Source organism: Gouania willdenowi, chromosome 8 (genome assembly GCF_900634775.1).
Source record: "Gouania willdenowi chromosome 8, fGouWil2.1, whole genome shotgun sequence".
Lineage (NCBI taxonomy): Eukaryota > Metazoa > Chordata > Actinopteri > Blenniiformes > Gobiesocidae > Gouania > Gouania willdenowi.
In genome coordinates this window covers 13541707-13569598 of record NC_041051.1, presented here as the reverse complement: position 1 = coordinate 13569598, position 27892 = coordinate 13541707, and the positions used below count along the sequence as shown (strand labels likewise).

General features: G+C 40.7%; 1 protein-coding gene across 1 annotated transcript; it reads right to left on the bottom strand.

The window, feature by feature from the left end:
• Window positions 1-181: 181 nt before the first annotated feature.
• On the bottom strand, window positions 182-27522 carry LOC114468237 (SUN domain-containing protein 1-like). Its single transcript, XM_028455018.1, has 15 exons — window positions 27392-27522; window positions 27181-27308; window positions 26965-27100; window positions 25967-26038; window positions 25751-25844; window positions 24942-25000; window positions 24155-24312; window positions 23771-24067; window positions 23591-23677; window positions 22935-23150; window positions 21531-21615; window positions 20818-20933; window positions 20567-20734; window positions 581-673; window positions 182-504 (listed from the first exon to the last, which is right to left on the bottom strand). The coding sequence occupies exons 1-15, from the start codon at window positions 27441-27443 to the stop codon at window positions 391-393; spliced, it is 1875 nt and encodes a 624-aa protein (XP_028310819.1). The 5' UTR covers window positions 27444-27522; the 3' UTR covers window positions 182-390.
• Window positions 27523-27892: the final 370 nt, after the last annotated feature.

Genomic DNA, 27892 nt, shown 5'->3' with positions numbered 1-27892 from the left:
GATAATAAAATATCCCCTACCTGATCTTTATATAACATTTTCTTACACAGTTACAGTCATTCAGCAAAAATAATTCACAGACCCTCTTTTTTTTTTTTTCAAAATTAAAATCTTTAATGGAATATATTCCAAAGCAGGTAGGTCACTTTATGACTGAACAAAAACAACAATTTACCTTAAAAAAAGTCCCAGAATGTTTTAAAATGCACTGAAACAGCTTATGAACAAAGATACTTTTTAATGACTAAGTGGGAACTTTGCTTCAATAACACATAACTTATTTCAACTAGTCTAGAGAGAGGTGCCCAGTTCATCTGTTTAGTAGAAGTAGGTTAAACTATGTACAGGTGGGATGGTGATGTCAACGACGAGAAGGTAATGAAACATGGGTCACTGAGAAGAAGGTTTTCCATGGACCCTGAAGCGGTACAAGCAAGTGTAATCTGGGTGACCCCAGTTGGACAACACACGCACTTCGATGATCTGGAAGGCCTTGTTCTGCTCCTGAAAGAGTAGAAAGGGTGCAGACTCAGCAAATACTCTATTTTTCATTTGCCTTCCTAAAGGGTTACCGAGTTACCTCAACATTGAAGGTTTGTAGTGATTCCCCATCTTCCTGGTACGTGTATTGGCCCAGAAGCTTCCCCTCTTCTTGGGACTCATCATCAAGACCCTAAGCAGTTAAAGATTTCAGAAGAATTAATGCTTGGCATTTGTATTGGATTATTTTTCACTGGCCACGTTTACATGAAAGCATTCATTCTCCTTTAACAAATTAAAATGGTCATTCTGTTGTACGTTGTGTGTATTAATCATTCATTCATTATTTTGCAAAGAAGTGTTTATTTAACCACTACAGCTATATGCCTGTCCTGATGTGTCACGCCTATTAAACTGCCATTATTATAAAAAATGATAGGAAAAATGTTACACAAGAAAAGTTATGACCATCTGGTGCTAACACTTCTATTTTCATAAAAAAAGGGATACTGTGTTTTGCTAAAACGCCTTGTGCAACCTTTTACACTGTTGTACTCCCGTTGAACCATGACATCTGCATATATGCATAACCTTTTGTACTCTTGTATGCCATGACATCTGAGTGAACTTGAAGCATCTGTTACACCAGTAAGGCATTGAAAAAAAAAAAAAAATGTACTTGTATTCTCTTTTCCTATTCGCTAAGGCGGTCAGGGCATGAATTATGACACACTATCACGCCACGCTTCTTGCTATATATATCTCACTGATTTTTACACTGAGGGAGCTTTTTAGAGACGGACATTCTAGTTGTTCGGCAGGCCCCTGTCCGTTCTTGTCGGCTGTCAGTTCAGGACTTTGATACTTTGAAACTTGTGATTGACTTTTGATTTTCTTTTTGTTTAATTTTTGTGAAACCTGTAATAAAATATATTAACTATTAAGAAGCCTTCTTGAGTAAATTAACCGCCTGCAATCATCCACCTGAGACAGCGCCCGGGTTTTGAAAAACACACTTCTAGACCTCTGGTAAGTGAAAGCCCCCTCGGCTCCTTTCCTCACAGAGAAGGGAAAGGGGGGGGGCTAGCTCATACTGTTGTAAAAAAGAATCGTTTCCAGCTTTGACCTACACTGGGCAGGTCTTTATATCAATCTCAAAAATAAAAAAGCGAGACTTCTCATAGACTTTCTATAGGAGTAAACACAATCAGTCCTTTTCTTTATTAAGGTAACACTTGATAGAGGATAGGCAGCCAGCCTCGGTGACAAGGTAGAGGGGGAATTCTTGTATTAAGAACGGCAGTTTTAGATCCCCTACCGTTATAAAGTCCCGCGGGCTAACGACATGGCGCCCATACGTGAGGGCACGACTAAGTTAACCTGTTAGTCCGGGAAAAATAAAACGAGTACCGAGTCTAATTAGAAAACCTACGGAGTGTCCCTAAATAAAGGAGTAGAGAGAGAGAGTCTCATTGTCCTGCCATACTGGTTGGCAGAAGGAGGGTGAATAAGATTGGCTTTTCACTCTGTGAGGAATAAAGGATAACTCAGTACGAAAGTAGTGGAAAAATCTCCAGCTCTCTAGTAATTGATACTCTGGCAGGCCTGATCACCCTGAACGGAGTGTGCAAAGAAAAAGAGTGGGAGATTAGAAGCATAAGGACTAGACACTTCGAACACCAAATCGGAAAGGTATCTTTTATTAAAAGAATCAGGTTAAGGTAAGCCTATTCAAACACGCGTGTAAAACAAAGGGGAAAAAGGCTATTGGAGCCCCCCTCTAAGGAGATACCTCAGTCTCCGCTTACGGGAATACTGTGAAACGAACGTAAGATAAAGCAATGGCGGAGGGTACACAGTTACCCCCCCATTTCACTCCTGTTCGAAGAATGTCGACAGGAGGGTTATCGACGGGATCCACCGGTACTAGAGTGCCAAACAGAGAAATTGAAGCCATAAGATTCGATGACGTGATTACAACAGTGAAAGCGAACCTTGGAGACACATTGGTGGCAGAAATATCAGGGCCCAAATGTACTATTTTAAACCCGAGAAATCCCTGTGGGGAAGACGGGGGCGGAGTAGCAAGATGGGTAGCCACACGATGGCCCATCTCAGTCAATAAGGATATAAACAGGAGAGATATTAAGACAGGAAAGTATTCCAGAAAAACGGCAAACGAAGTAAGGATAGAAAAAGAGGAAATTAAAAATGATGGGGTAATAGCGATAGTTAATGGGTATTACTCTCGTTTTTATGATAAAGATCCAAAATTAAGTTGGGACGAATTAGGAGAAACATTGGAAGCTGTCTTCGAAGCGGTAGAAACAAAGACAGTAGTGACTACTACGTGGGGAGATGGATTGTTCGGATATCCCGACAATATGGCCAGGAAAATGATATATGAAGCTATGAGGAATTGGTTGAGCAAAGGTGCAGGACGTCGGATTATATGGGTCCTACAAACCAGAGAAAAATTTCAAGAAGCAAACACCCTCCTGTCTCTGCATCATACAAAAATAGCAAAAATACCTGAGGAGGACCTCGGCTACAAAATAGAAGGATTAAAGGTGTTGTCAAAGACGCGGCCAAGGTCAAAATCAGCAGAGAGGGGCGCAAGGTCTGATACAATAGGAAGAGACGGAGGCAAGGGTCAAATAAAAACAGCAAAGCCACCTCCATATGAAGAACCACAAGCGGGAGCATCGCCGTACAGTACAATAATTACACAAATAATGCCTCTTACTCCCTCAGCCCCTTATTTCACAGACGAGGGCATAATAGATGCACTAATAGAAGAGGGAGACGGAGGTCTAAGTAGTAAATACTTAGTAACTACTGAGGATGAGGGAGGCAGCTCCGGGAGTGAAGAGGAGGATGATGAAGGGCTTGTGCCTTTCAGGGAGGATAATGCACAACAGATGTGGTTAGAGAGGAGAGCTGCAGAAGCCTATCGTCAGTGTAAAGATAAGACAAGGCCAAACAATAATGAGAGCAGAGAAAGAGAAGCTCTCCTAGAGAGTAAATTAGAGCAATTAAAATTAAGATGTGAAACGGCAGAGCAAGAGCATAGGAATGCTAATAGGGAAAGGAGGAAAAAAGAAAAAGCGGATCAGGAGCGTCATCTCAGAGAGTTGCAGAAATTAGAAATTGAAAAGGATATTCAAATAAGGGAAGGAGAAATAGCAAGCAGATCAGCTGAAGAAAAAAGAAGGCTTGATTCAGAATTACAAAGACAATCTTTTCAGGAGCAAATTGACCAGTACAGACAGGAACTAAGCTATGCGGAGAAAAAATTGAGACATTATGATCATATTGTAAAAATGCAGGAAGAAGAGGCGAAAAAGCGAGAGGAAATAATTAATATTTGTAGAAACTCCGGAAACCTCCCTGTCCCCGGGAAAATAAATAAAAACCTGATGGAAATAAACTCCGATGAGGAGGAGGACGAAATTGTCGGAACACCATGCCCTCCCCCGCCCCAGAAAGAATTAATGATGACAACAGAAAAAATGACTAATCTACCAGATAAAGAGGAGTTAAGACTAACAACTGAAAATGGCCAGATAAAAATAATAAACAGCACTTCAGCAAAATTTGAGATACCACGGAGATACGCATATGTCATCTGGGTAAGAGACTATGAGACAGGCTCAGCAACCAAAATAAAACGTGAAAATAAGGAAGACTTCAAGAAAACTACGGCTCATCACGAATATCGAGAGGCCGAAATTAGGGCAGGAAGGATAGCACCGGATGAAGGAGACAAAACAGGTATAAGGGGTTATAACCCACCAAATGGGAACATGACGGCGGGCTATGTCTGTCTTCAACCACGAGGACAGGATAGACTGCGGGATCAATTAAAAATGATAGGAAGACAGGAGACTCGCCTAGTATTAGATCTCAACTGTCAAAACACATTTCCAAAAGAAATGGGAGGAAATAAAAAGGCTTATGAAACAATAGCTATATGGTTAGGAGTAACCATAACCGGAGTAGAAAATACCCTCTCTAGTGTAATACTAGTATTAGAAGACAAAACAGGAAGGATAATTGAGGACATAATAGAGAAAATAAAGGCAACAATGGATTTGGCTAACAAGGAAAGAAGGGAGGCTGGTAGACACATACAGGACAGGTCTCCAATTATGGAAACACCGCGGGTGAAAACAAGAACTCACCTGACACCCGAGGCCCAACCTAAAAAGACTACTGCCTCCACACCCAGAGTAACTTATGCTCTGGAAGAGTCATCGGAGGAAGAAGACGTTTTCGAACCAGAACCAATAGGTCGGTCGACCCCAATTTTACCACGAGGGGCACATAGGATTAAACCAAAGAGAATATATGAGCCCTACAGATCAGAATATGAGACAGGAAATTTAGAGCGGCCCGTGAGGAGCAAACATGCGTTGGGGAAAAGTATTGACTGGGGAAAATACGACAACACGAAATGGCCATGTAGGGATGGATCTTCCCCAAGGCCCCAAGGGAGAAAGGGACATTGCCTTATCCCGTCCAACCACATTCAAGACTGGGAAACTAAATCTCAGGAATGGGATGATGATGTTGAATTTCCAGAGTACTATGCGGAAAACATAGATAAACAACATGCGTTAGAATTATCTTTCACTCCTAGTGCTTCGGAGATAGCTAGGTGGCCCGGAGTGTCACAGTCTTTTAAAAAAGCCTATCTGGCGCGGGGATACGATCACCTCAGGAATGCCCACCGAGATGTTGTAAACAGTATCAGGAGCCATTCATATCGATCAGACACAAGTGGGAATGAGGGCCTAGAGGATAGCGATGATGACGAAGAAACAGAAGAACACATAGGGAATGAGAGGAGTAGAGAAACTGCTGCTCATCAGAGGACATGCAGAAAGGGGGGTCGGAGAGAGGAAGATTCCTCATCAGATGAGGAGGAAGTGAAGAGAGGACGTGAGCCTAAAAAGGAGAAGAAGAGGCCTAAACATAAGAAGAAGCATGATATCAGTATACAACTGGCCACATCTATGTTAACTAATAAAGCTTCAGACTCAGAGGAGGACGAGCCATTAGGGCTGGTCCTTAATTTAGCAGAAATCATGAAAATGGCAACAGAAAAAGAGGCCCATGAGACACCAGGAGAATATGCAGTGAGATTGTTGGATGTGCTTTCAGTAAAATATCTAAAGGATGCAATGGTATCAAAGGCTATAGCAAATAGAGAAAAATTTGAATTAGGAAAAGGAATAACTCTATATATGCTTTCTAAAGGAAACTCCACCCATACTTATCAGGATCCAGTCAGAAAACTGACTGATAAATTAGTGAAGCAATTTAAAGAAGGAAAAATAGATATTCTCCACGCTATGGCTCAGATGATAAGTAATGAAGCTAATGAGACGCAACAGGTGGAGTTTCTCACACAATGTAATGATTCAAGAATAATAGAGGTGGCTGTGGAATGGAAAAAAATGACACACTCAGAGAGACAAGACAAATTAAGAACAATTGATACAATAAGGGGAATAAGGAAGCAGCAAAGAGAAGAGAGACAGTCAAAAAACGAGTTACGGCGGCCAGAAGTACGAAACTCTGGCCGCAACACAGACGGTCAGTTTCCTCCAGCCAGACAAGAGAGGAATACAATGGGAAGTCCCAAAATAATTCAAACACCAAAGAGACAGAGCTCATTTGCATCACGACAAACATATCAAGGAAACCACCGAGAAGAAAACCCTCCGAGGCTGAATTCAACAGCGGGAGGCCAGAGGAAGGAAAACCCAAATCAAATCAGACCCGAAATACCAGGGTACTTTCCGCGAAGAAATCAAATAGTGGGACAGAGGACACGGGAGACTCAGAAAGGTCAGAAACCAAAGGGTTCAGGAATAAGGGAAGGAGCCCCTGCCTGTCCAAGAGTGTCGGACGAAGATTTTCAGAAAATGACAAAGGCAGAGAGGGACAATCTAATGAAAGAAAGGGAAGAATGGAAGATGAAGTGGATAAAGGACTATCAGGTAGTTCATCAAGCAAGAAGGAGCAAAGCACAGTAACGCTCCCGGGGTGTGAAATAATCGAAAATGATATAATAGGGTGGCTAAAGATAAACGGTGAACTTCAGGGGGTCACATTAGACACCGGAGCAAATATGTCCATCTTATTAGAACCTTGGACAGAACCCATGAGTAAATATGCCTTAGTGGAATTAGCAAATGGAAAAGAATGCACCATGCCAATAGGAAAATTCAGGGGCAGGGAAGTTTTAATAGGTCCCCATGCACTGTTGGCCTTTAAGGATATAGACTGGCTGGAAAAAAATCCAGTAAGATGGATGAAAGAAATAATAATTCCAGAAGTGTTACAAAACGTAATAGATAAATCTGAATTAAGTGATAAAGAAAGATTAATGAACATACTAAGAAAAGCAGAAGTGGCAAAATTCAAAAATGATGTAGGAATGATGAGGACTCAGCCATATGTTATTAGGGGGACGATGCCAGGAAAACAAAAACAATATCCATTGGGCGATGCCGAGCAGGAATTTGTAAAAACAATACGGGAATTGGAGGAACTGGGAGTCGTTAAAAAAGTAGACGAACCGCCTTGCTTGATGCCCGTTCAGGCTGTACCAAAAAAAGATGGCACCGTTAGAGCAGTACATAATTTGAAACAATTAAATGACCTAACGGCAAAAGATGTAAGACAGATAGTAAATCCAAAAGTCACAATGATGAGCTTAAGGCCAAAAAGGTACAATACCACAATAGACTTAGCTAATGGATTTTGGAGTGTACCGCTGGAAGAAGTGTCACAATTGAAAACATGTTTTATGATAAAAAATCAGGGATACTGCTGGACACGCCTACCCCAGGGATTTTGTAATTCTCCAAATGCTTTCCAGGAAAGAATGGAAAAGCTATTAGTAGGACTTCCAGTGCAAGTTTATATAGATGACATTTTCTTCTCCACAGAAGAAGAAGAAGAACACTATATACTGTTAGGAAAGGTGTTAGATCGCCTAAAAATAAACGGAATGAAAATAGGCCTCCCTAAATGTGAGATAGGAACGAGCTCCGTGAAGTACTTAGGTATGACAATAGGTAGTGAATCAATCCAAATGGTCCCTGGCTACCTAAACAATCTTGAACCACACACCGTAAAAGATTTGGAAAGGGCTATTGGAAAAATGAGCTGGGTTAGGTCCACAATTCCTGGGTACCCTGGAATTGTCAGAAGGATAGAAGAAATAAAATTAGGACTAAGAAAATGGGATATAGAGAAGAAAAAATTAATAGAAAAAAACAGAAAATTAACCACAGAGGAAAAACAACTCTTTCAGGCCACAGTACAGCAAGTAAAAGAAGCTGTAAGAACGCTATCACCTGTCACGGGGATAGACCCGGTGACGCTGAAAACAGTGATGCAGGAGGACGGGGGATGGATAGAAGCAACGGAGGCAAGCAGTGAAAAGCCCTTCATGTATTATTCACATCGATTCTCAAATACAGAGCTAAAGTATGCTACAGTAGAACAAGAACTTTTGCTGTTATGGAAAGCATATAAAGAAATGAGAGCAATGTTTGGGGACAGAAGAGTGGTTGTAGAAACGGAAAATCCTCTGACAAAAGAAATTCATAAAGGGTCAGTAGAATTTGCAAAGGCATATCAAAGTAGGTGGGGAAAATGGACTTTGATGTTACAAGATAAACAATGGCGGTTTACGTTAGGAGAAAATAAAGGAAAAATCAAAGACATCCAAGAAGAAAGTCCACCGGAAGAATGGGATGGAATATATTCCATATTTACAGATGGAAGCATGACAGACAAAGATGAGATGGGCAAATGGGGCTTTATAGTGTATAAAAAGGAGAAGCAAGTGTGGCAACAAACAGGCCGAGAAGGCAAAACCGCACAGGAAGCTGAAGTTTTAGCATTGGTGAATGCGCTTCAGTATGCAAAAAAGAGAAAAATAAAAAAGCTAAAGATCATATCAGACAGTTGGTATGTAGTAGACGGAATAAAAAATAATCTACGATTTTGGAAAGCCAGAGACTATCAAAACTACCGAGGTAAAGAATTAGGACATAAAATACACTGGATAATTATTGCTCAGTTATTACAAAAAACACAAATATGGATTGAGCATGTAAGAAGTCACACAGGTCAAAGTGATTTTGATCATGAAGGAAATAAGAAAGTGGATGACCTTGTGCAAGCAAGGAAGAGCAAAACAAAATTAAAAGGAATAAGGGGGGTGTCCCTGCTGTTTCCTGAATCCTGGAGAAATCAAAGGGGGAAGATAGAAATACCCGAAATAGATAGAGAAAAATACCTAAAAACCATCCATGATATGCTCTTACACCCTGGGACAGAAAGAATAAAAAGCTGGTTGCGAGATCAGCAAGTAGAATTAAAACATTTAGAGGGAATGTTCGGTGAACTTCGTAGTAATTGCGAAAAATGCGCAAGGAAAAGAAATCTGCCACCTATGAAATACAATGAAAGGCCAATATCAACAGAAGTCGTGGGAGTGTCGGCATCTATGGATGTGGGACATTTACCAAAATTTAAGAAATATAAAAAGTTCTTGGTAATAGCAGACAATGCAGGAGGAAACACAAGGATATTTCCGCTGATGCATGAAACACAAGATGAGGCAGAAAAATGCTTCCTGTCTTATCTCCAGGGAAACATGACCATAACCAAAATAAGGAGTGATAATGCCACAATGTTCTCCGGTTCAAAGTTTCAAAAACTATTGTACGACCTTAAAATAGAACATGTTTTTTCGATACCTTATCAATCCAATACAAACGGCGTGGCGGAACGAGCGGTTAGATCGGCAAAAGAAGCAATAGCTGTGATAGGGAAAGGCTGGTGGAGGCCTGAAAATTTATTTTACATCAATCAAATATTAAGCCAGCCTAAGCACCGTAAAACAGTTACCGAATTGACCCAGGATTATCCTGTGTTACAGGCAAAAGACGAGGTGTGGATAAATAACGGGGAAGGATTCCGGGTAATCGATCGACAGGAAGGTAACGTGATATACACTACAGATGGAGGGAAATATCACCCCAAGCAGGTCCGAATTAAAAGGCGGTTTAAGGAATAAAGATGTAATAGAGATTGATAGGCTGGGATCAATTCCAACAGGACCTCCGAAGTTTATGACATCGAAAGCTGCGATGGACCAAGCGGTTCTTCCCACATGGGAAGTTCCGTATCACCCTTCGGAGGTTGATGAGTTTTACCAGGTCTTACCGAACGAGGCTCATTTGACCATGGGATTGGTTATATTGTCAGCCCCTTGGGATGAAATGATAACGGTACGAGTATTATACCCAGGACATTCTCCTGGCTCTCTCCCAGAAGAAAGGGAATATCAGCCGGGGAGATGTTGTCTATGTATGGAGGAAGTTTTCTGTCTCAGATGGATGGGTAGAAGACAGGACAGGAGGTTAGGATATGACTGTCAGCCGGAAGGAAAATTGGTAGGACTGGAATTGGCCGGGGCCTGCCGAGTTTCATTCTGCACCAGGTGTTGGGATAATTATGGTGCCAGAATGATGTGTTGTCGTATAGACAGACATGAGTGGCCATGTAACTGTGTGGCAGGAGACGGTGGCAGTCTTCTTTTGTGCAGGAATGTACGCTTGGAGATGGCATCACTCCTGGCACACAGGACGAGCCACCAGTATCGACATAGGAGGTCAACGGGAAAATTAGCCCCGTGGAAACCAGGGACTCAGAAACATATGACAGAGAGAGGAGAAGTGGAGAAGTTAAAGGAGTTACCTCCTAAAATAGTAACACACCTGAAAGATGGTGGTGCTTCTGCTAATTTTGTAGGAAAAACAGAAATGATAAATGAATTGTGTGATGGTTGGAGGATTCCAATAGCTTTCAAAACTAAACGTAGGTTTGCTAAAGATAAGGTAGAGCTCACAAACATAGGAGAAAAGCTAGGAGAAATGATTATAGCCCTGCAGGAGGAAAAGGAGGGAGGAAAAATTGAGGAATGGACGCCTCAAACGCTAAGTGCATCACAGAAAGATTGGATAACAACGGGGAGTGTGAATCCGGCTGGGGACCCAATGAGGGTTCAAGTGATAAAATGTAAATTAAGTATCTTAGTGGGGTCTGAAGTGACAGGAAAAAGAAAAGATAAGAGAAAAACAGAAGAGAGATATGAGGATCTTTATTTAATTATGGAGGTTCTCACTCAAAGATGCATAGAAAATAAATCTAACATGAGTCAGATCATTGCTGTAGCTGCTAAAGCATGGGTCCGCGGTGGAATAATCAGGACATCAAAATTAATGCGGGTGGCTCCAAAAGATAAGAAAAAGAGGCTTAGGTGGCTAACGGAATGGATAAAAAGGAGAAATCAAACAGAGGATGATGACCTCACGGGAGCAGAAGTTGAACCAAGGGAGACTTGGGTGGATGCTCCTGTGAATGCACATAATAATAAGGAAAAGGAAGGATCGAGGAGAAAGCTTGTCTTTAGTGAAGAAAGAGATGTAAAAAGACCACAGGAAAACGAATCTGATAATGAATAGCGTCAAAAAAAAAAAAAAAAAAATATAGAGAGATAAAAATAGAAATGGAAAGATGTGAATAATATAAGGAAATAATTGTGGTACTATTCTCGTTACAGAGAGAGAAGTCATCCCATCGGAAGAATGGAACGGCTCCACCTAATTTGGAATAAAAGACATTATGATAAGGAGGCTAGAAAGGTATTATGGGAAAGAGATTATATCAAGGATATCAAAGAAAACAGACTTAAACCTTACGCCATAGCCGAAAAGAATAGGAAAAGAAAGGAATGGAGGCGGAGATGGGATGAAAAATCAAAAATAGGGATAATCAGTAAGGCCGTTGTAATCTTTCTGATATTGACACTCCTCGGCCTATTAACGGCAATTGGAGTCAGGACATGGATGGAACTAGGGAGGACAGGTTCCATTAAACGAGTGGTTAAAGAGAAACTGGTTAGGTGTAAATCATGTAATGTATATACACCCAGGGCAGAGGTAGAGATCCCCATCCCTTTTGGCACTGGGAGAAAGATGGTCTTTGATCAAGAGAGATACATAAGAGGAGGGATCCAATTCCTAGCTCTCACCCGAGGCTTGGTGGGAAGATGTGACAGGGAATTTTTTCTCCCTGAAATTACGGATCATAAATTAAAACAAGGGCATAATGAGGGAGATGAGAATAGGCGGCTTAGCTGCATTGAATATGACCAACACCCGAGGTCAAATCGGCCTGACAAATGCCTAAAGGAATTAATGTGGAAAAAGCTGGTGCTAAGAAACAACACAGCTTTAATGGAAAATCTTATGGATAAAGGGGAGGAAATATGCAGGAAAATAAGACTTATAAAGTTAGAAATGGTTAAAAGGGGCCTGAGTGACTATAAAGGAGAAATAGGCTATGCAATAGAGGGATGTATTTCTCTGTTCCCGCACCCACGGGGTGTAAGGTCAAAGGAGGAGCAAACACTGTCTCCAACGGGATTAGTGAGTATAAACATTACAAAGCCACAAAGTAAAATTTCACCTGAGTCACCTATAAGGAAGATAAACACAACAACTCCCCCGACGGCTGCATTAGACAGTACAAATGGTAATATAACAAATAAAGGAAGTAAGAAGTGTGTAAAGAAAATGGAAACAATGAAACTTAACGGATGCAAGATAACCTTTGAGGCTTATCAGGGGCCATGCTGTGAGGAAATGATAATGAGGATAATGGAACAACTCTCAAGAGTGGCCTATAAAAACATGTGTGAGGCAGTAAGTGGGGACATGAAAATATACACGTGGGAAGATTATGAGGAGATTTATGGCAATACTAATAAAGAAGGATTTGTTGTGAGAAAGAGTCGTATTAGTGAAAAGGAGGGATATTTGATCCTGTCAGGGATAGAAAGGAGGAATACTTCAATAGAATGCAGGTATCAAGCTTATAGCCAGATAATAAGGAAAAAATGGGAAATAACTAAAGAAAAGTTCGGTATGTATAAAACATGCCAAAAAATAGACGAACACTCCGTGTGGAATGTTCCATCTCATGATGAGATCACAGAAGAACAGTATAGCATTGTAAAATATCCGTATGCGATTAATGAAGAGGTTTTTGGTAATTTTAAAATAGAATCTTTAGAAAATAAGGCTCTGGTTTATGACATTAGGACTATGCCATTGGTGACCCCGGGGTTTGCAATACAAAAAGACAAGGAGAGCTCAAAGAAAATTAGATGGAAACGTGGTATTGGAAAATATAGGGGACAAAAATGTAGCGTGGACGCCGTAAAATGGTATGTCAACATTTTCCAGAAATGGAAAGATGTGACAAGTAATTGGACTAGGAATTTCACATATGGTAATGGGACGCAGTGTAAATCAATAAAGTTACAGGAGACTATTTTGGACAAAATAATGATGCAGGAATTTTGGGATAAAGAATTAAATGGGAACCAATATCGTACAAGGAATGATAGTCTGTCACGGATTCAAGGGAGGAAATATTGGATTACACAGGGAAACGATGACAGAAATCCTTTAAGACATTGCGTTTTCTATTACAACCAAATTCCGGTGAGAAGATTGACCAATGGCGATAAGTCAGTTGAGTTGGGACTTTATAAGGAGGAGGAAGTCAAACAATGTTTTTACCTTAATGCCTATAATACAACGCCAATGTGGGCATCCAGTGTGGCACCTGACACCCATGTGATACCAACGTTATACCCACATATCAATACTGCCGAAGGATTAGGAATATGCAATAGAAGTAGTGAAGACTGTTTTACTGCTAATTCCGCGCTTAGAGGAGTCTATTGGAAGTGGCTATTGTTTGTATTACCTTCAGAAAAGCATAACGCAGGGGAAAATCCTGCTCGTCACAAAAGACATACAAAAGGTCCTGAGATGATGAAATTTCTTCAGAAATTTCCTAAGGTTCAACAAAGAATCATGTGGTATGAGACGGATGAGCATCAGGAAAATGATCTGTTATGCCAGAGTAGATATGCAAAAAATGGAAGGAATCTTAATCCCACCGACAAAGGGGGTAGCTGTTTTAGGCAAATTGTTGGGATAACGGTACCTATGATGACACAAAATAAATACAAAAAATGGGTAGAAATTAACCAAACAGCATGGTGGGTAAAGGCAAGGAGATGTATGTCTCTCACACTTGGGGTTGATTTGACGCAGGCTACGAATGCATATAAATTAATACTGGAAGTGGTCTTCAGCAACACCAGCAGAAAGGTAGCTGAAGAACCGTTTAGAAGTGATTTATGGGAAGAGGCGATGTGGAACTGCAGCGGACACCTACCTATAAATCTCACAGAACTAAGAAAGGAAGCAAAGATGAGGCCCTCTGCATTCTTTGAAGCCTGGGAATGGAGTCAATTAGCAGGTTTATTACTGGGACAGAATGAAGGCTGGAATAGTTTTGATTCGGCTGTAATGGGAGTCTTAGTGATTCCGCACCTGATAGCAATCCCTAGGGAGGATGGGTCGGTGTTACATAAATTTTTGGCTTATCCATTGCCTCCCGAAGACCATGACGGTTTGGAATTTTTTAATGAGAGGAACACCTTTGATTGGAAAGGAAAAATAGAAGTTAAGAAGGATTTGGGGAGTTTCTCTGATGAGATCAGGGTAGAAAATATGACAGAATGGGGAGAAGCAAGGAAGGAGTTTTTACCAGAGGAGATGCGCATATTAATAGAGGACATGCATATACGTTGGCAGATGCAGTTCTTTTATTCGTACCTGACAAAAACTACTTTTGGAAAGAGACAAGAGTGGATGGATGTGATGAAAATGTATAAGGCATACAAAGCATTTTTACAAAGAATAGAATATGAGAATACAGAGAGTACAGGTGAAATCTGGATTAAACCTTGGGCAGAAAAATTAGCTGCAAAAAAATATACATTAACAAATGAAGATAGGAAAATCCGCCATCTACTCCCAGACTTTTTGCACACAATTAAAAAGCATCACAAACACCAGGGTGAATGGAATTGGCAAGACTTCATACAGTCACCGTTCCCCTATCAAATGACTTTCCTCTATACCACCGAGAGATCATTATTCCTCACGGCACCCATAAATGATTGGAACGGCGAAAAGGATAATGAGACAATATTTAAGAAATGGTTGCCACTAACTCCTGATGCTCAATGGCATCAGCTTCGCTGGTCTCACGAAGATGAATCATGGAATCTGACGATTACAGAGGCGGCAGGTGCGAGAATAATTGGAAAGAAACCAGTAATAAAGAATGGTGAGACTTATGTAGAAAATATATGGAATACAGCTGAAGTTGAATGGCAACCTTGTAGGATGAGAGGAGGCGAATGGGAGTGTCTTAAAGATAAAACTCTAATACAGGAACTAAAGAAAACTGTAAATTCCACATATGCCTTTGCATCACACGATATGCTGACCGAGAACAGAAGAGGGATGTGTGTGATTCCCGGAAAGCATGTGAGGGTACCTCACTGGCCATCCCATGTGGCGTCTGTCGGATGGTTACAGGGAATAGACATAGGAGGATTGATGTATGATAGATTGAGGTTTGTTAGAAATGTGCTTTGTGATGGAAACAAATTAAAAAATAGGGAGAAAACTGTTCCAATTTTTCAGGAATGGAAAAATGATAATACAAAAATGAAACTAAAAGAAGATAGCCCATGGTATATCCCAACTGATACTGTGAGGAATTGTGCAGTGTCAGAAATCGATAACTCAAGAATTGTACTGGAGGCCTCGGATGATGTTTTTAACTGTGAAGCAATAGGGAAGCATAGTTATAGAGAAAAGAGTATGGAAAAAAGGGGGACAGGCCTGCCAGCTTGGAGGATGTTTGGGGCTATGATGATCGGGGTCGCCGTACAGGGAGTAAAAAAGGGAGTGGTTGAAACTGCTCAAAATGTTTGGTGGTGGACCAAAGAAATAATGTGGTACCTTAAATGGATAATGCTAGCTATTGGGGGTATAATATTTTTGGCAGTAGTAGGAAAAATATTAGCAATTTTAAATTGCTGCAGAAAAATGTGCAACTGGGCATTTAGTAGAGCAGATAGAAGACACGAAACATTAGTGACTCAGTCTGCCAGGAAGTTGGACAAAGAAATACAAAAGAAGAAGAAAAGGCATCGTTTTAGGAAGAAAGGAGAGGCCCTTTAACCAGGGGCCTCCTGCTCAGCAAAGGCGTAAAAAAACATCATAAGATTGGGCGTTGACAGGGCGTTCCCCGCCCACGGGGGGGGAATAGAGGGCTCCTCTCAAGAGATATATACTGCCCATGAGGCGCCTTTCGTTACTCTTGCACAAGGAAACGACCTGCAGGAGAACTGATAAGCAGCTAACAGGCGACTGACAGAGACCTGACCAGATAAAAGGAGAATAGAAATGGCTGAAGCAACACCCAATTTCTACCATCCGGTAAATATAACAACAACTCTCACATCCACACCTATGCCTTGCAGCACGGCACTAAATAAACCTTTAGAGGGTACACTGGTTTTCAGCTGTTTAATACAACTGATATTGTGCTATGCTAATACAACAAAAATATTAAGAAACAACACAAATACGAATATGGATTGGGAATTTTGTAGTAAGGAATGGGAAAAGTGTGAGAAAAATCGACTGACAACAACTGAGGCACTAACTGCCTACTGCCACCACTATGTCCCTTCGGATGATACACTTGTGTTCCGCTGTTTAATACAACTGATGTTGTGTTATGACAGTGAAATTCAAAATAACACAGAAAGAATAATAGACTGGCAACTTTGTGCAAAGCAATTGGAAAATTGTGAGGCAATGACACTGGCACTTAACGAAAACCCAGCTGTCAGCCATGAGAATATAATTCTAAAAATTAACGCAGACTTCTTTCTGCTGGCCATAATAGCATGTCTATTGATTTTGATAGCGAGGAGAAACAACTTAATTGAATGGATAAAGGTTTTAACCTCATCAATTATGATAATTGTGGTGGGTATTCTCAGAAGATTCCTGCTGAGAATCACACCTTTACATACCTCCTTAGTAATTTTTTACATTTTATTTGGTGGCCTCCCTACCCGCAATTGGCAGGATGAATTCTGGATTGCGACCACAGTTATATACATCCTAGATATAATTTTAACTATAGTTAGGATAAAGACAACAAGAGTTAACCACTTTCGTTTTATAGGCGCAGGTATATATTCAATTTGTTTTCTATTAATATTAATAGCTATGTACAAAAAGGGATCGGCCCTCAGCAAAAAAATGACAAAAAATTTAGCAATAACATGGGGGTTTTTTATCTTCTCAGGAATCATCATGATAATTATGGGACAACCTACACAAGTTTTGGCCATAGCCTTTGTGGGGTTCGTCATAGGAATAAATCACCATAAAAGATTGATAGTACGGGATAGAAATGTTATTGACAGGGGAGGAATCCCCTTGCATAATATTTAATTTCATGCTAATGTTTGAATTCTCCTCCCCCATCATAGGACGGAAAATTGGTGCCCCGCGACATGACACTTCTACCAGAAAAAGCAGAATGGTACACCAAACAAATAAGGATTGCGGATGCAGAGCACGAGAGATCCCCAAGGGATTATGCTCCTGTGGGCGTCAGTAAAATGAGAGAAATTAATGACGATGCCTGGTTTTGGATGTCTTTCAGGCTTAACAAGTATAGATCTGATGGGAGAAATGGAGAGTTGCGCAAAGTGATTTGGGATACCTCAGGAATAAGGGGACAAGATGGATATTTAAATGACACGCCATACCCTTTCCGTAGGTGCGTGGGACTAAATCTCCCTACACCAGCATGGATTAGAATTAATGGGGCCCAAAGAGAAAATAAGAATATAAAGACTACAATGATCATGTCCAAAGGTTTATTGATCCAAAACGAAAACAGAGAGTACAGATCTGCCTGTTTGGAATTAGATGTTGACGGTAATCCCTTTATATCAGAAGACAAACCCCTGCATTGGCACCCAGGGGTTCTACCGTGTGACGTGATGATACCAAATGGGGCCACAATGGCAGAGGCTTTTGAAACTGATACAACTGGCTTTTTGCCCTTGTATGAGTTGCATCCTCGAATGGGAGTAGAGTTGTGGGAAGTGTTAATCAACCCACAGGATGGGGGGTGCCCATTTTGGCTTTTCGGGCAGAGATTATTTTTAATGACACCAGAACCTTCAGTGAGATGGAACGATAGGGAAATGGCCGCTAGGCACCCCGATTACAAAAAGCAATCGGAAAGGATAAGCTGGGGTTTACGAGGCAGCACACGCTGGTGCCACACGGGGAGGAGGTGGTCTGCTTCTATGACATGTGACAGGGTCAGAATGGAAAGCGGCCCCCTGAACTCGCGGGATCTTAGATCCACTGATTGCGGGGGTCCTGATTTAACGTACTGGGGGGATGCTTGGGTGCCCCGCAATAAAAAAGTCTATGAGACACCCTTGACCCTGGGGAATTACCCCTATCCGGACAGGGATACTCCTTATTTCTTCAGTGAAATTACTGAGGGAAGGATGAGTTACCTGAACCCCCATCTTTACCTAATGACGAGAGCAGAAGCAAGGAAAGTTAATTTTACTGCACTCAGACAGGTGAGGGAGTTAGGTGATGGAATGGAGACAATTAACATCGGGAGTGACTACATCTCGTTTTACCAGAAACGTTACCAAAAACAAAACAGAAAAAACAACATCCTTGAAAAAAACAGATGTGGGGATATGTCCAAAATTCCTGCCGTGGCTCGGTTCCTGGCATTAGGGTGGAGCATGAGTGATGATAAAGACATAGAAGAGAAACTTAGCATTGAGGACGGGGAGGGAAGTGATTCTTCTTCAGGAGATGAAAAAGCTGGAGTTGGTTCCCCCGCTAAAAGACGAGGAGAGGATGGAGATGATATGGGTCCGGAGTGGAAAAAGGAGAGAATGGCTCTGACTGAGGCCCTGTCTGTGTCACCTCCTCGTGCTGTCTCACAGTCTCCTGCGTGTATGGAGATGGAATGGGAGAGAGATGACAACACAGGAGAGATCTTCTTTGCCGAAAGGGTGGCCAGAATATCCCCCTTCCCCACTGTGATGAAAGTCGAGTCTGCTGAAGAAGTGGCTGACTGCTTTCCCCCGCTGGAAAATGAATCGGATGATGATGGGGCGGAGCTGTTGGGTGCAGAGACATTCGTGGGTGAAAGGGGGGGGGAGGCCCCCAATGAAGGCATAGAGACAGTGACACCTGCCCCGACTGATGACAGTCTGGAAAGACTGGAGCGGGCGTTCTCGGTTCTCAGCGTCATACTGGAAGACGTCAGGGGTGTCGTTATGTCGGTTGTGAAGGAGGGTCTCACCCCGCCACAAGGGGCCTCGGATGCCAGCAGGCTCTGAGAAGTAATTCCGTAAGGGGTTGACACCCTAGACGGGGGTGGCTACTCTGGAAACACCCGGCGGGCGACAGCTCTGACCGATGCCGGTCATATATGCTCATGATGATTAATAAGGAGGATGTTGTACGTTGTGTGTATTAATCATTCATTCATTATTTTGCAAAGAAGTGTTTATTTAACCACTACAGCTATATGCCTGTCCTGATGTGTCACGCCTATTAAACTGCCATTATTATAAAAAATGATAGGAAAAATGTTACACAAGAAAAGTTATGACCATCTGGTGCTAACACTTCTATTTTCATAAAAAAAGGGATACTGTGTTTTGCTAAAACGCCTTGTGCAACCTTTTACACTGTTGTACTCCCGTTGAACCATGACATCTGCATATATGCATAACCTTTTGTACTCTTGTATGCCATGACATCTGAGTGAACTTGAAGCATCTGTTACACCAGTAAGGCATTGAAAAAAAAAAAAAAATGTACTTGTATTCTCTTTTCCTATTCGCTAAGGCGGTCAGGGCATGAATTATGACACACTATCACGCCACGCTTCTTGCTATATATATCTCACTGATTTTTACACTGAGGGAGCTTTTTAGAGACGGACATTCTAGTTGTTCGGCAGGCCCCTGTCCGTTCTTGTCGGCTGTCAGTTCAGGACTTTGATACTTTGAAACTTGTGATTGACTTTTGATTTTCTTTTTGTTTAATTTTTGTGAAACCTGTAATAAAATATATTAACTATTAAGAAGCCTTCTTGAGTAAATTAACCGCCTGCAATCATCCACCTGAGACAGCGCCCGGGTTTTGAAAAACACACTTCTAGACCTCTGGTAAGTGAAAGCCCCCTCGGCTCCTTTCCTCACAGAGAAGGGAAAGGGGGGGGGCTAGCTCATACTGTTGTAAAAAAGAATCGTTTCCAGCTTTGACCTACACTGGGCAGGTCTTTATATCAATCTCAAAAATAAAAAAGCGAGACTTCTCATAGACTTTCTATAGGAGTAAACACAATCAGTCCTTTTCTTTATTAAGGTAACACTTGATAGAGGATAGGCAGCCAGCCTCGGTGACAAGGTAGAGGGGGAATTCTTGTATTAAGAACGGCAGTTTTAGATCCCCTACCGTTATAAAGTCCCGCGGGCTAACGACACATTCCAAATGAAACTTCAATCTGAATTAGGTCAATGGTTTATTTCCTAATTAAATAATTCCTCTATCTTGTAAACGCTTAATTTTGCTTTAAGTTACGGACAACGTATGGTCATTTATCTCCTTCTCCTCAGCTGACGAAAGTGAAAACATGTTATTGTCGAGCTGCTGCTTCAAAACTACAATCAACATAAAAGCAAAAAAAGTTCTTATTATGAGGTCTTCTATGTTGTAGCCGAAAAGAGAGGGTTTGTTGTGTGTTTTTTTCCATATTGGCGAAATACGTCATGTTCGTCCAATTAGAACCCTTCCCAATCCCAGGACCTAAAGCGGAATTGAATAAAGCCAAATAAACCTGTTTTCAATGTAAACCTCAATTTGGAATTACTATTTCCATGTAAACATGAAACAGAACACTTTAATTCCAACTTAATTTAAATTAAAAAAAACTTCATGTAACCGTGGCCATTGTATGTTTTAGATGTGCATCTTACATAAACAGTGAAGTCGCGAGGGGCACTTGCGATTTTTCCTGTCAGGGATAGAGACTTTGGGATGTGCTCCACGCTGAAGGATGAGGGCACGATGTTCATGGATAACCGGATCACCAGATAGCCTTGGGAGCCCTTAAATGCCCAGCAGAGACCTGAATACACATCAGGCTGATGGAGGGAGATTAAGAACTTGTAATCAACAAACACATACTGAAAAAAAAAATTGACAGTGTTACTAAGTTGCATTTTACCTGGATGGCCACACGTGGAGACTGTGAGAAGTACCAGAGGGGCAGGCCGAACAGACTAATCAGGGCTGCCTTTGTCTTGTATGTCTCAGAGCAGCGGGTACTGAGGATGCTGCCACCTAAACACATACAAACAAAAAATATATTCCACAAAATAACACTTTAGAGCCAAAAACAATGACCAGAGATGAAAAATAAAAAAAAATGATAGAATTTCATGCTCAGTGGACGATTTAAAACACGACAAAAGATGCTGTGTGAGTTGATTTTTCCCTGAAAGCTTCCAAGGACTGATTATCACTGAACGCACTGGACCTTCTCTGAGGAATTTGTGTTGAGTCTGCAATTTCTTTAGACTCCAATTAGTGAGATATTCCATCACAGAGATTATCAATATTGCCCATTCATGTAACTTAACATGCTGTCGTTTCAAACACTGGTGATTGTGACAACTTGATTTGTGCCAAGTTTACTCCTTTCTTAACCACATGTTCAGTCGTCACACTGGTTTAGAGGTTTTGTGGAGAGGCAGCATTTCTGCATCTATAACCAAGCCTCTTTCTTTAGATCCAAATCTTCTTGTTAATTTATGTAAAGGTTTCTCAGTAAAAGAAACCATGCTACGTTGCTCTATCCTTATTGCATAAGAGACAAATATAGCACAAGACCAAGTTATGTATTGGTTATTCCACCGTTCCTGTTCATTTTCTGTTTACCTGCAGACTCCAAAGCATAGTCCACCAGGCCTATCTGATCCTGGGAGTAGAGCTTCGGCGCATTCTGTACAATCAGTTTCACATGCTGATGGAGAACAAGAACAGAAAACACACAGTTAAACAATACAGAGAGATGACTAGGGCTGTGTTTGCAATCGCATACTAACGTAATACACGCTACATAAGCAGATACTGTCTACTGCAAACATCCTGTAATGACAAAAAACCTGAAGCACACTGACGCTAAATATCTGTTAATTCGCCACCTATGAAAGTTCTGAAAACAATTTAAGTGAGAAAGTGACCAAGTAGAATTAAACATGTGGTTTGATCCATAAAACATTTTGGAAACACATTTTATGTCAATATTTCAGAGATTTTCGGAAACCCTCCATTGTGCCACTGACAAAACTTTTGGTTAAACAAGAGCCTTATTTACAAACGCGTTAAAAACTAATGGAAGACAAGAAGAGATGCTTTTATTTTGAAAAGGGGAAGTTTGATTTTTAGCCTGAAGATGGCCCAAGGAAGTTTTTATGACCTGCTTGCAATGCATCATGGGGCGGTTGAGTATGACTAGTGTGTCCACTAGGGCTGTATTCAACCAAGGAAATGGTTGGTTGACCAAGACTCTGGCACATGTAGCGATTAGTCAACCAAAAAAAATAAACTGAGAATGAATGAACAGGTGGAGGAGGACGAGGAGAAAGAAAAAGAGAGACACATATTTTGTTTTTTTTTTTTTGTGGTGCCAATTTGCTTTTAAACACATACCATTTATGATATGAACCTTATTCAAGCTTTGACCAGAACCCGACAAAGAAAAAGTGAAACCTACAGGTCCGACAGACATTGGGTATTTATATCAGAGCCTGACCTGAAACCGACAATTAAAACCTATTTTTTCCTCATACAAAAGTCATATTTACGTTTGTTTTAGTGGTAAGCCTGCTTTTATTAATAAACAACTGTTAATATCAACATCAGATCAGCGCACGGGGAAACAAACGCACAACAAACACACTCGGGTGCGCAGTGCGCGCTGCAGCGCCAGAGGCAGCAGTGGATCTATTTCCATAATCCACGTATCAAATATAAGGATAAACTGTGTTCTTGTGCAGGAAAAGGATTGATTCAATACTGGATGCTTGTGTTTCAAGCACGTCTTAATTCGTTCCGTCTCTGCTCTGATCCGATTTTTTTAATTAATTTTTTTGCAGCCAGCACTCACTCACACAGCTGTTGTTGGACATAGAATCATGTTTAGGCATTAAATAACTACATACTCATTTTGACGTCAGACTAAGTATGAGTAGTACGTTAGTATGAGATTTTGAACACAGCCTCAGAGTTAAAGCAGCTTCATTGTGAATTATACATGCTCATTACGTGTTCATTTCTTACCTTCTCAGACAGTCCCTCAGCAGTGGTGGTGTCTTGGACCGTCCCAGTAACCTTCTGGACTATGTACTCCTCAAACTCAGTCTTGTCCGACATCTGTGCTCGACTCTGCTCAAGCTGCAGGGAAATCTTTCTAAGAATGCTCTGCTCCAGAGTCGTCAGGGACGCCTGCAGGTCAGGTGTTTTGGCCAAAAACTGAATAAAAGTGCCAAATTTGGCCTGCTAAATTCAAAATTGCAGACTTCCTGTTGAATTTAGATTTTAGTTCTCTTTTACATTTTTGCTAGTCATGGTCCAATGCATGTACCTACCAAATGCCATCTAGTTCAAACCAGTGGAAAGTTATAAACGCTAGGTGGCGCTAATGAGTCCTGACATTGCATCAATAAACTACACTTTAGATTTTTCACCAAACTATACATTCCTGCCAAATTTCATGAATCTGCACCGCCGGGAAGGGCCTCAAAAACCCAAGTAAAGTGTCATAATAATAATAATAATAAAAAGGAACAATAGGGCCTTCAGTGCTCGGGCCCTAAAAACACACAAATTACTGCATAATAAGAAACCATTTTTACATCTAAATTTAGATGTAAGGCTATACTAAAGTCAGCAGGCTCCGGTCTTCAGTGGAATAGTTGTAAATCTGCTGTACATACCTCTGTTTTGTCAGAAAGCGCTTTGATAAGCAGCTCTACATCTGCCAGTCGAGCAGCCTGACCCTGTTGGAGTCGTTCCTCTACACTCTGTGAGGAATCAAACAAAAAAAATCACCCAAACAAATACTCGCTAATTCAAACCAATATTTGAACAGTGAGTGTGGATCTTCTTGTTCTTACCTGAACTCTGAGAGTGTTCTCCTGGTCCAGCTCTCCACGCAGCAGCTTAATCTTCTGCTCCAGCAGGGAGGACACCCACAGACCCAGGCTCTGCTTGTCCGTCTGTGTGTGGAGCTGCTCCTTCGGGGAGCCGTAGAGACCCAGAAGCTCAACGTGATGTTTCTCTTTTCTCTGGTCGCTGTGCTGGATTAGCTCCAATATCTGGTCGAGCTGATGATCCATGTGCTTAAGATGCTCCAAGGCCAAAGCAGAATCCGTCTCAGGGAGACGAATTGGCAGTTGGAAAAGAAGGAGAAACTTTGCCACTTCAGTTGTACAGCACAAATCACAAATCTTATTTTAGCAAAATGTCACTTTTCTCTGGAAATAGGTCATTGCTTTTACCGGCACTTGTGAGGCTGGGGTGGCTGGATTCCTGTTCATTGTAGTATCTGACCCTGGGACAGGAAGAGGAACAGAGGTGGTACTTTGCTCCAAACCAGGCAAATCCTTGGCTGGAAATGAAGAAAGGAAGGCAAGGGATGGACCCCACAGCCATAAAGCTACAAGGAGAAGATACACAAACTTAGCAATCATAATGTTCACTCAGATAATAGTCATTCAATAAACTCAGTCTTTGCTAAAATGTCTTAAACAGGAGAACTTTTAAGGTTTAAATTGTGAAAGTAATTGTAAGGAGAAAATAATGAGAATGTGAAGTCCAGTACAGTGTTTCTCAAATACCCCTAGGGGTATGCGATGGCACTAATGTGTGTTATCACTCATTAATTCCATCATTATGCTCTATAGTTGTTTTTTCACAGAATTCTGAGCGAAATGTTGTAGTTGGTCAAAGGGGGTACTTGGATTCAAAAAATAAGAGAAAGAAACACTGGTCTAGTGGCTCTAAACACGTCATAACTAGCAGCATATCTATTTATAAAACAGATTTTAAGCTTTTTAACACATAATTTAAGAATTTAAATTGCCTTATTGCTTCTTTATTGTATACAGCTAAAAAACTAAACTGCACCAGAGAAATGATCATGACAAATCTCAAGCATAACCATCTGCCCACACAGGGGGTGTTTGCTGATTATATCACCGACTTCTACACCACCAGCTTTCCTCTGCGTTCACTGCATTATAATCTGATGTGAAGCAGTGAGATGCTGCAGGTTCTCAAACTCACCCAAAAAGAGCAGCAGGGGTAAGAGAAGCCACAGGAGGATCCACAGTTTGCGAAGGATTCTGAAACACAGAGTCATAGAGAAGGTTATTACTCAAATCAGAGAAGGAAGGTCAGAAAGAGCCATTAAATTATTGAAACATCTTTAAAACAAAAACGGGAAAGATGTGGAAATCAAAAAATTGTGTCATTCTAAGAATCCTAAAAGCTAAAGTTTTGACCTAATGTACAAATTAACCTAAAGTGAAAAAACCTACATGTAAGCTAAGTCTTACTTCAATCCACACTCTCATAGACATGTTACAGCTTCAATAGGAAAAGGTTCAAACTAATTCTAAAGGGAGGATAAATTCTGGTTGAACTTTAAATGATAAAATATAGTGAGGCACCAAAATTCCAGCCACATTCTCGGCTGAGAATGGCCCAAAAGTACATTTTCAGTTCTCAGAAGCTGATCTTCACCAAGAACCTAAATGCAATTTGTGTTTTAATGAGAGAACATATTTAATTAGACTCTTTCAGCAGCTTAGTCAATTATAGGCCTGAACATTATTATTTAACATATGAGTGAAGTCAAGTCAAACTTTTATATTAAATTGTACATTGTTAGAATATTCTTTGAAGCATTAATAGTCATTTATACAATTGAAATGTTTTAATTTTAGTGAGGTTAGTACACATTCAGAGCCAGAAATGCAATTGGACTAATAACTTGCAATTTTCAGTTTTCTACCTTGGTTTTACCATTTGCGGTTTTCATTTCAGTGCATTCATAATAAAATATACGTGTGTTAATGTGTAGAGATTCTCACCGTGTCAAAAAGAAGACGTTGAGGGCAGACATGAGATATACCAGCCCATACCATCCTGTTGCGAGTAGCCAGAAAACTTTCCTGACAGCAGCCACTGTTGAAGTTTAAATTATTTATTTAAGTAGAGAGAAATTTGAAATATATCAAGATTACTTTGAAGAGGCAAAGTGTAAACTGAAGATGAACATTTCTGGGTAGAAAAGACCAAACTGTTACCTGGAAAAGCAAAAAGTGTCCAGAGCACTGCCAGTAAACTGTGTCCAGCATATCCCACGGCTGATCCCAGCCCTAGGCACAAATGAATCACATAAGAAGTTGGTTGGCAGAGACAATCACATGGAAGACACAAACACAGCAGGGGCATTGTTATGTTCTGTTGGGAGTTTAGTTATTCTGTGTCTTTGTTTATTTTAAGTCTGTCATGAGTCTGCTTAGTTAGTCATTGTTTACCTCCTTATTCGCTCCCTGTTCCTTGATTTTGCCTGTTCCTGTTCATGTTTTTCTGCCTGCCCAGTTTTTCTACTCTCCACAGCTGCTCCTCGTTCCCTCGTCAAGTCAGAGGAGGGTATATATACTCCCTCAGTTCAGTCAGTCGGTTGCGGGATCATTGTGTTTGTATGTTGTCTCTCCTCCTCGTGTCCAGGCAATTTAAGGCACAACAAGACCAGAGCTGTTATCGTGGAAATCCACATTTCAAATGGCTGTCAAAAATTCAGTTAAGAGATAAATCCTTTAAAAACAGCATGGAGAAATAAAGAGAGATATGGAGAGATAAAATCCTGTTACCCAAATGGCGCTCTTTTAGAGTTCATAAATGTAGCTATACTTAGAGCCCGAGAGTTTTAAAAATTTTGAATTAAATTAATTGGCGTTATTTATTTTGAAAATAAATGTACATTTTAACAAAACTTTTTATACAGATGCCTTTGTGGAAAATAAATTGTGCAAGATTTGGTCCCTTCCTTTTTAAGATTATACATGAGATGTTTACTGTATGCAAGGAAACCGTGGCAAGATTTATTACCAAAAGTAAACATGGAGGCATGAAAATAACTTTGAGTACTATTTAACTGAGCTACTTTTTACCTGTACTTGAGTATTTTATGTATGGTTTACTTGTACCTGAATACAGTTCCAATCAACAGTAACAGTACTTCTACTTGACTAGGATACCTCTGCCAATAGGGGCCCAATAGGGGCCCTAATAATCTTACGTTGATGGATCCCTGTGGCACTTTCAGACTGAGCACTTGAAGGACACTTGGGCTTTTCTAACACTGAGTAACCAGCCAGTGCAGGGTGATGGAGGAGAGGATCAAAGTCTGCCAGAGGATCTCCATCCTCAGACACCTGTTGACAGATAACACACACAGACTCTGTAAAGATAAACATCACATAGACATAACAATAATTTACAGAGCAGAGCTCACCTTAACAGTGGTGAGTCCATAGAACACTGGGGTGTGTTTACTGGCACTGTACTGGGAGACCTGTGTGCTCACTGAGCTGCTGTCTGCCAGCACAGCACTGGGAGGACTGGGCTGCTCGGCTTCAACCTCTTAGCACAACACAAGAAATAAACTTCTTTTTTTCCACTATTAAAATGTATATTTAATAAGATTATTATTGTCGCTGACTTGCCTTCGCACACTTGTTCCCAAAGGGATTTCCTCGCCCGGATTGTTTTTGCCATTTATAAACGCTTTTCTCGGGTGTTGCTGGTGACTTGCCGACGTAGGAAATGAAAGGTGTGCCTGGTTACCATGACAACCAGTGTCAACGGGGCGGGAAAACGTCATGTGATTTATAACACACCGCGAGAGGGCAGCAGATAGCGTTTAAATGACGTTTTTTATTTGTACACCGTTGTAGTTTGGTCAACTAACATTCTTAACATTTAACAACACAGAACAAAAAATAATTATAAAAATGAATTATTAATAATCATAATAATGACAATATGTTTTGAAAATAAATATAGGTTACAATTATATACAATAAAAATACAATATATGAAACAAAACCTTATTGAACAGAATACAATTTATATGTAATTCTAATCATATTTTATGTTTTGTTTTATATTTGTATTCAAGAAACTTTGATGAGAATGACTGCGTATTGTTAATTACACTTTTATTT

What these genes read in the sequence shown, in the direction of transcription:
- LOC114468237 (XM_028455018.1), bottom strand. Translation starts at nt 27,443, where the DNA reads ATGGCAAAAACAATCCGGGCGAGGAAATCCCTTTGGGAACAAGTGTGC. An exon ending in TTGGGAACAAGTGTGCGAAG is followed by an intron (nt 27,309 to 27,391) that starts GCAAGTCAGCGA and finishes TGTTGTGCTAAG; the next exon opens with AGGTTGAAGCCGAGCAGCCC. An exon ending in TACAAACCTTCAATGTTGAG is followed by an intron (nt 505 to 580) that starts GTAACTCGGTAA and finishes CTACTCTTTCAG; the next exon opens with GAGCAGAACAAGGCCTTCCA.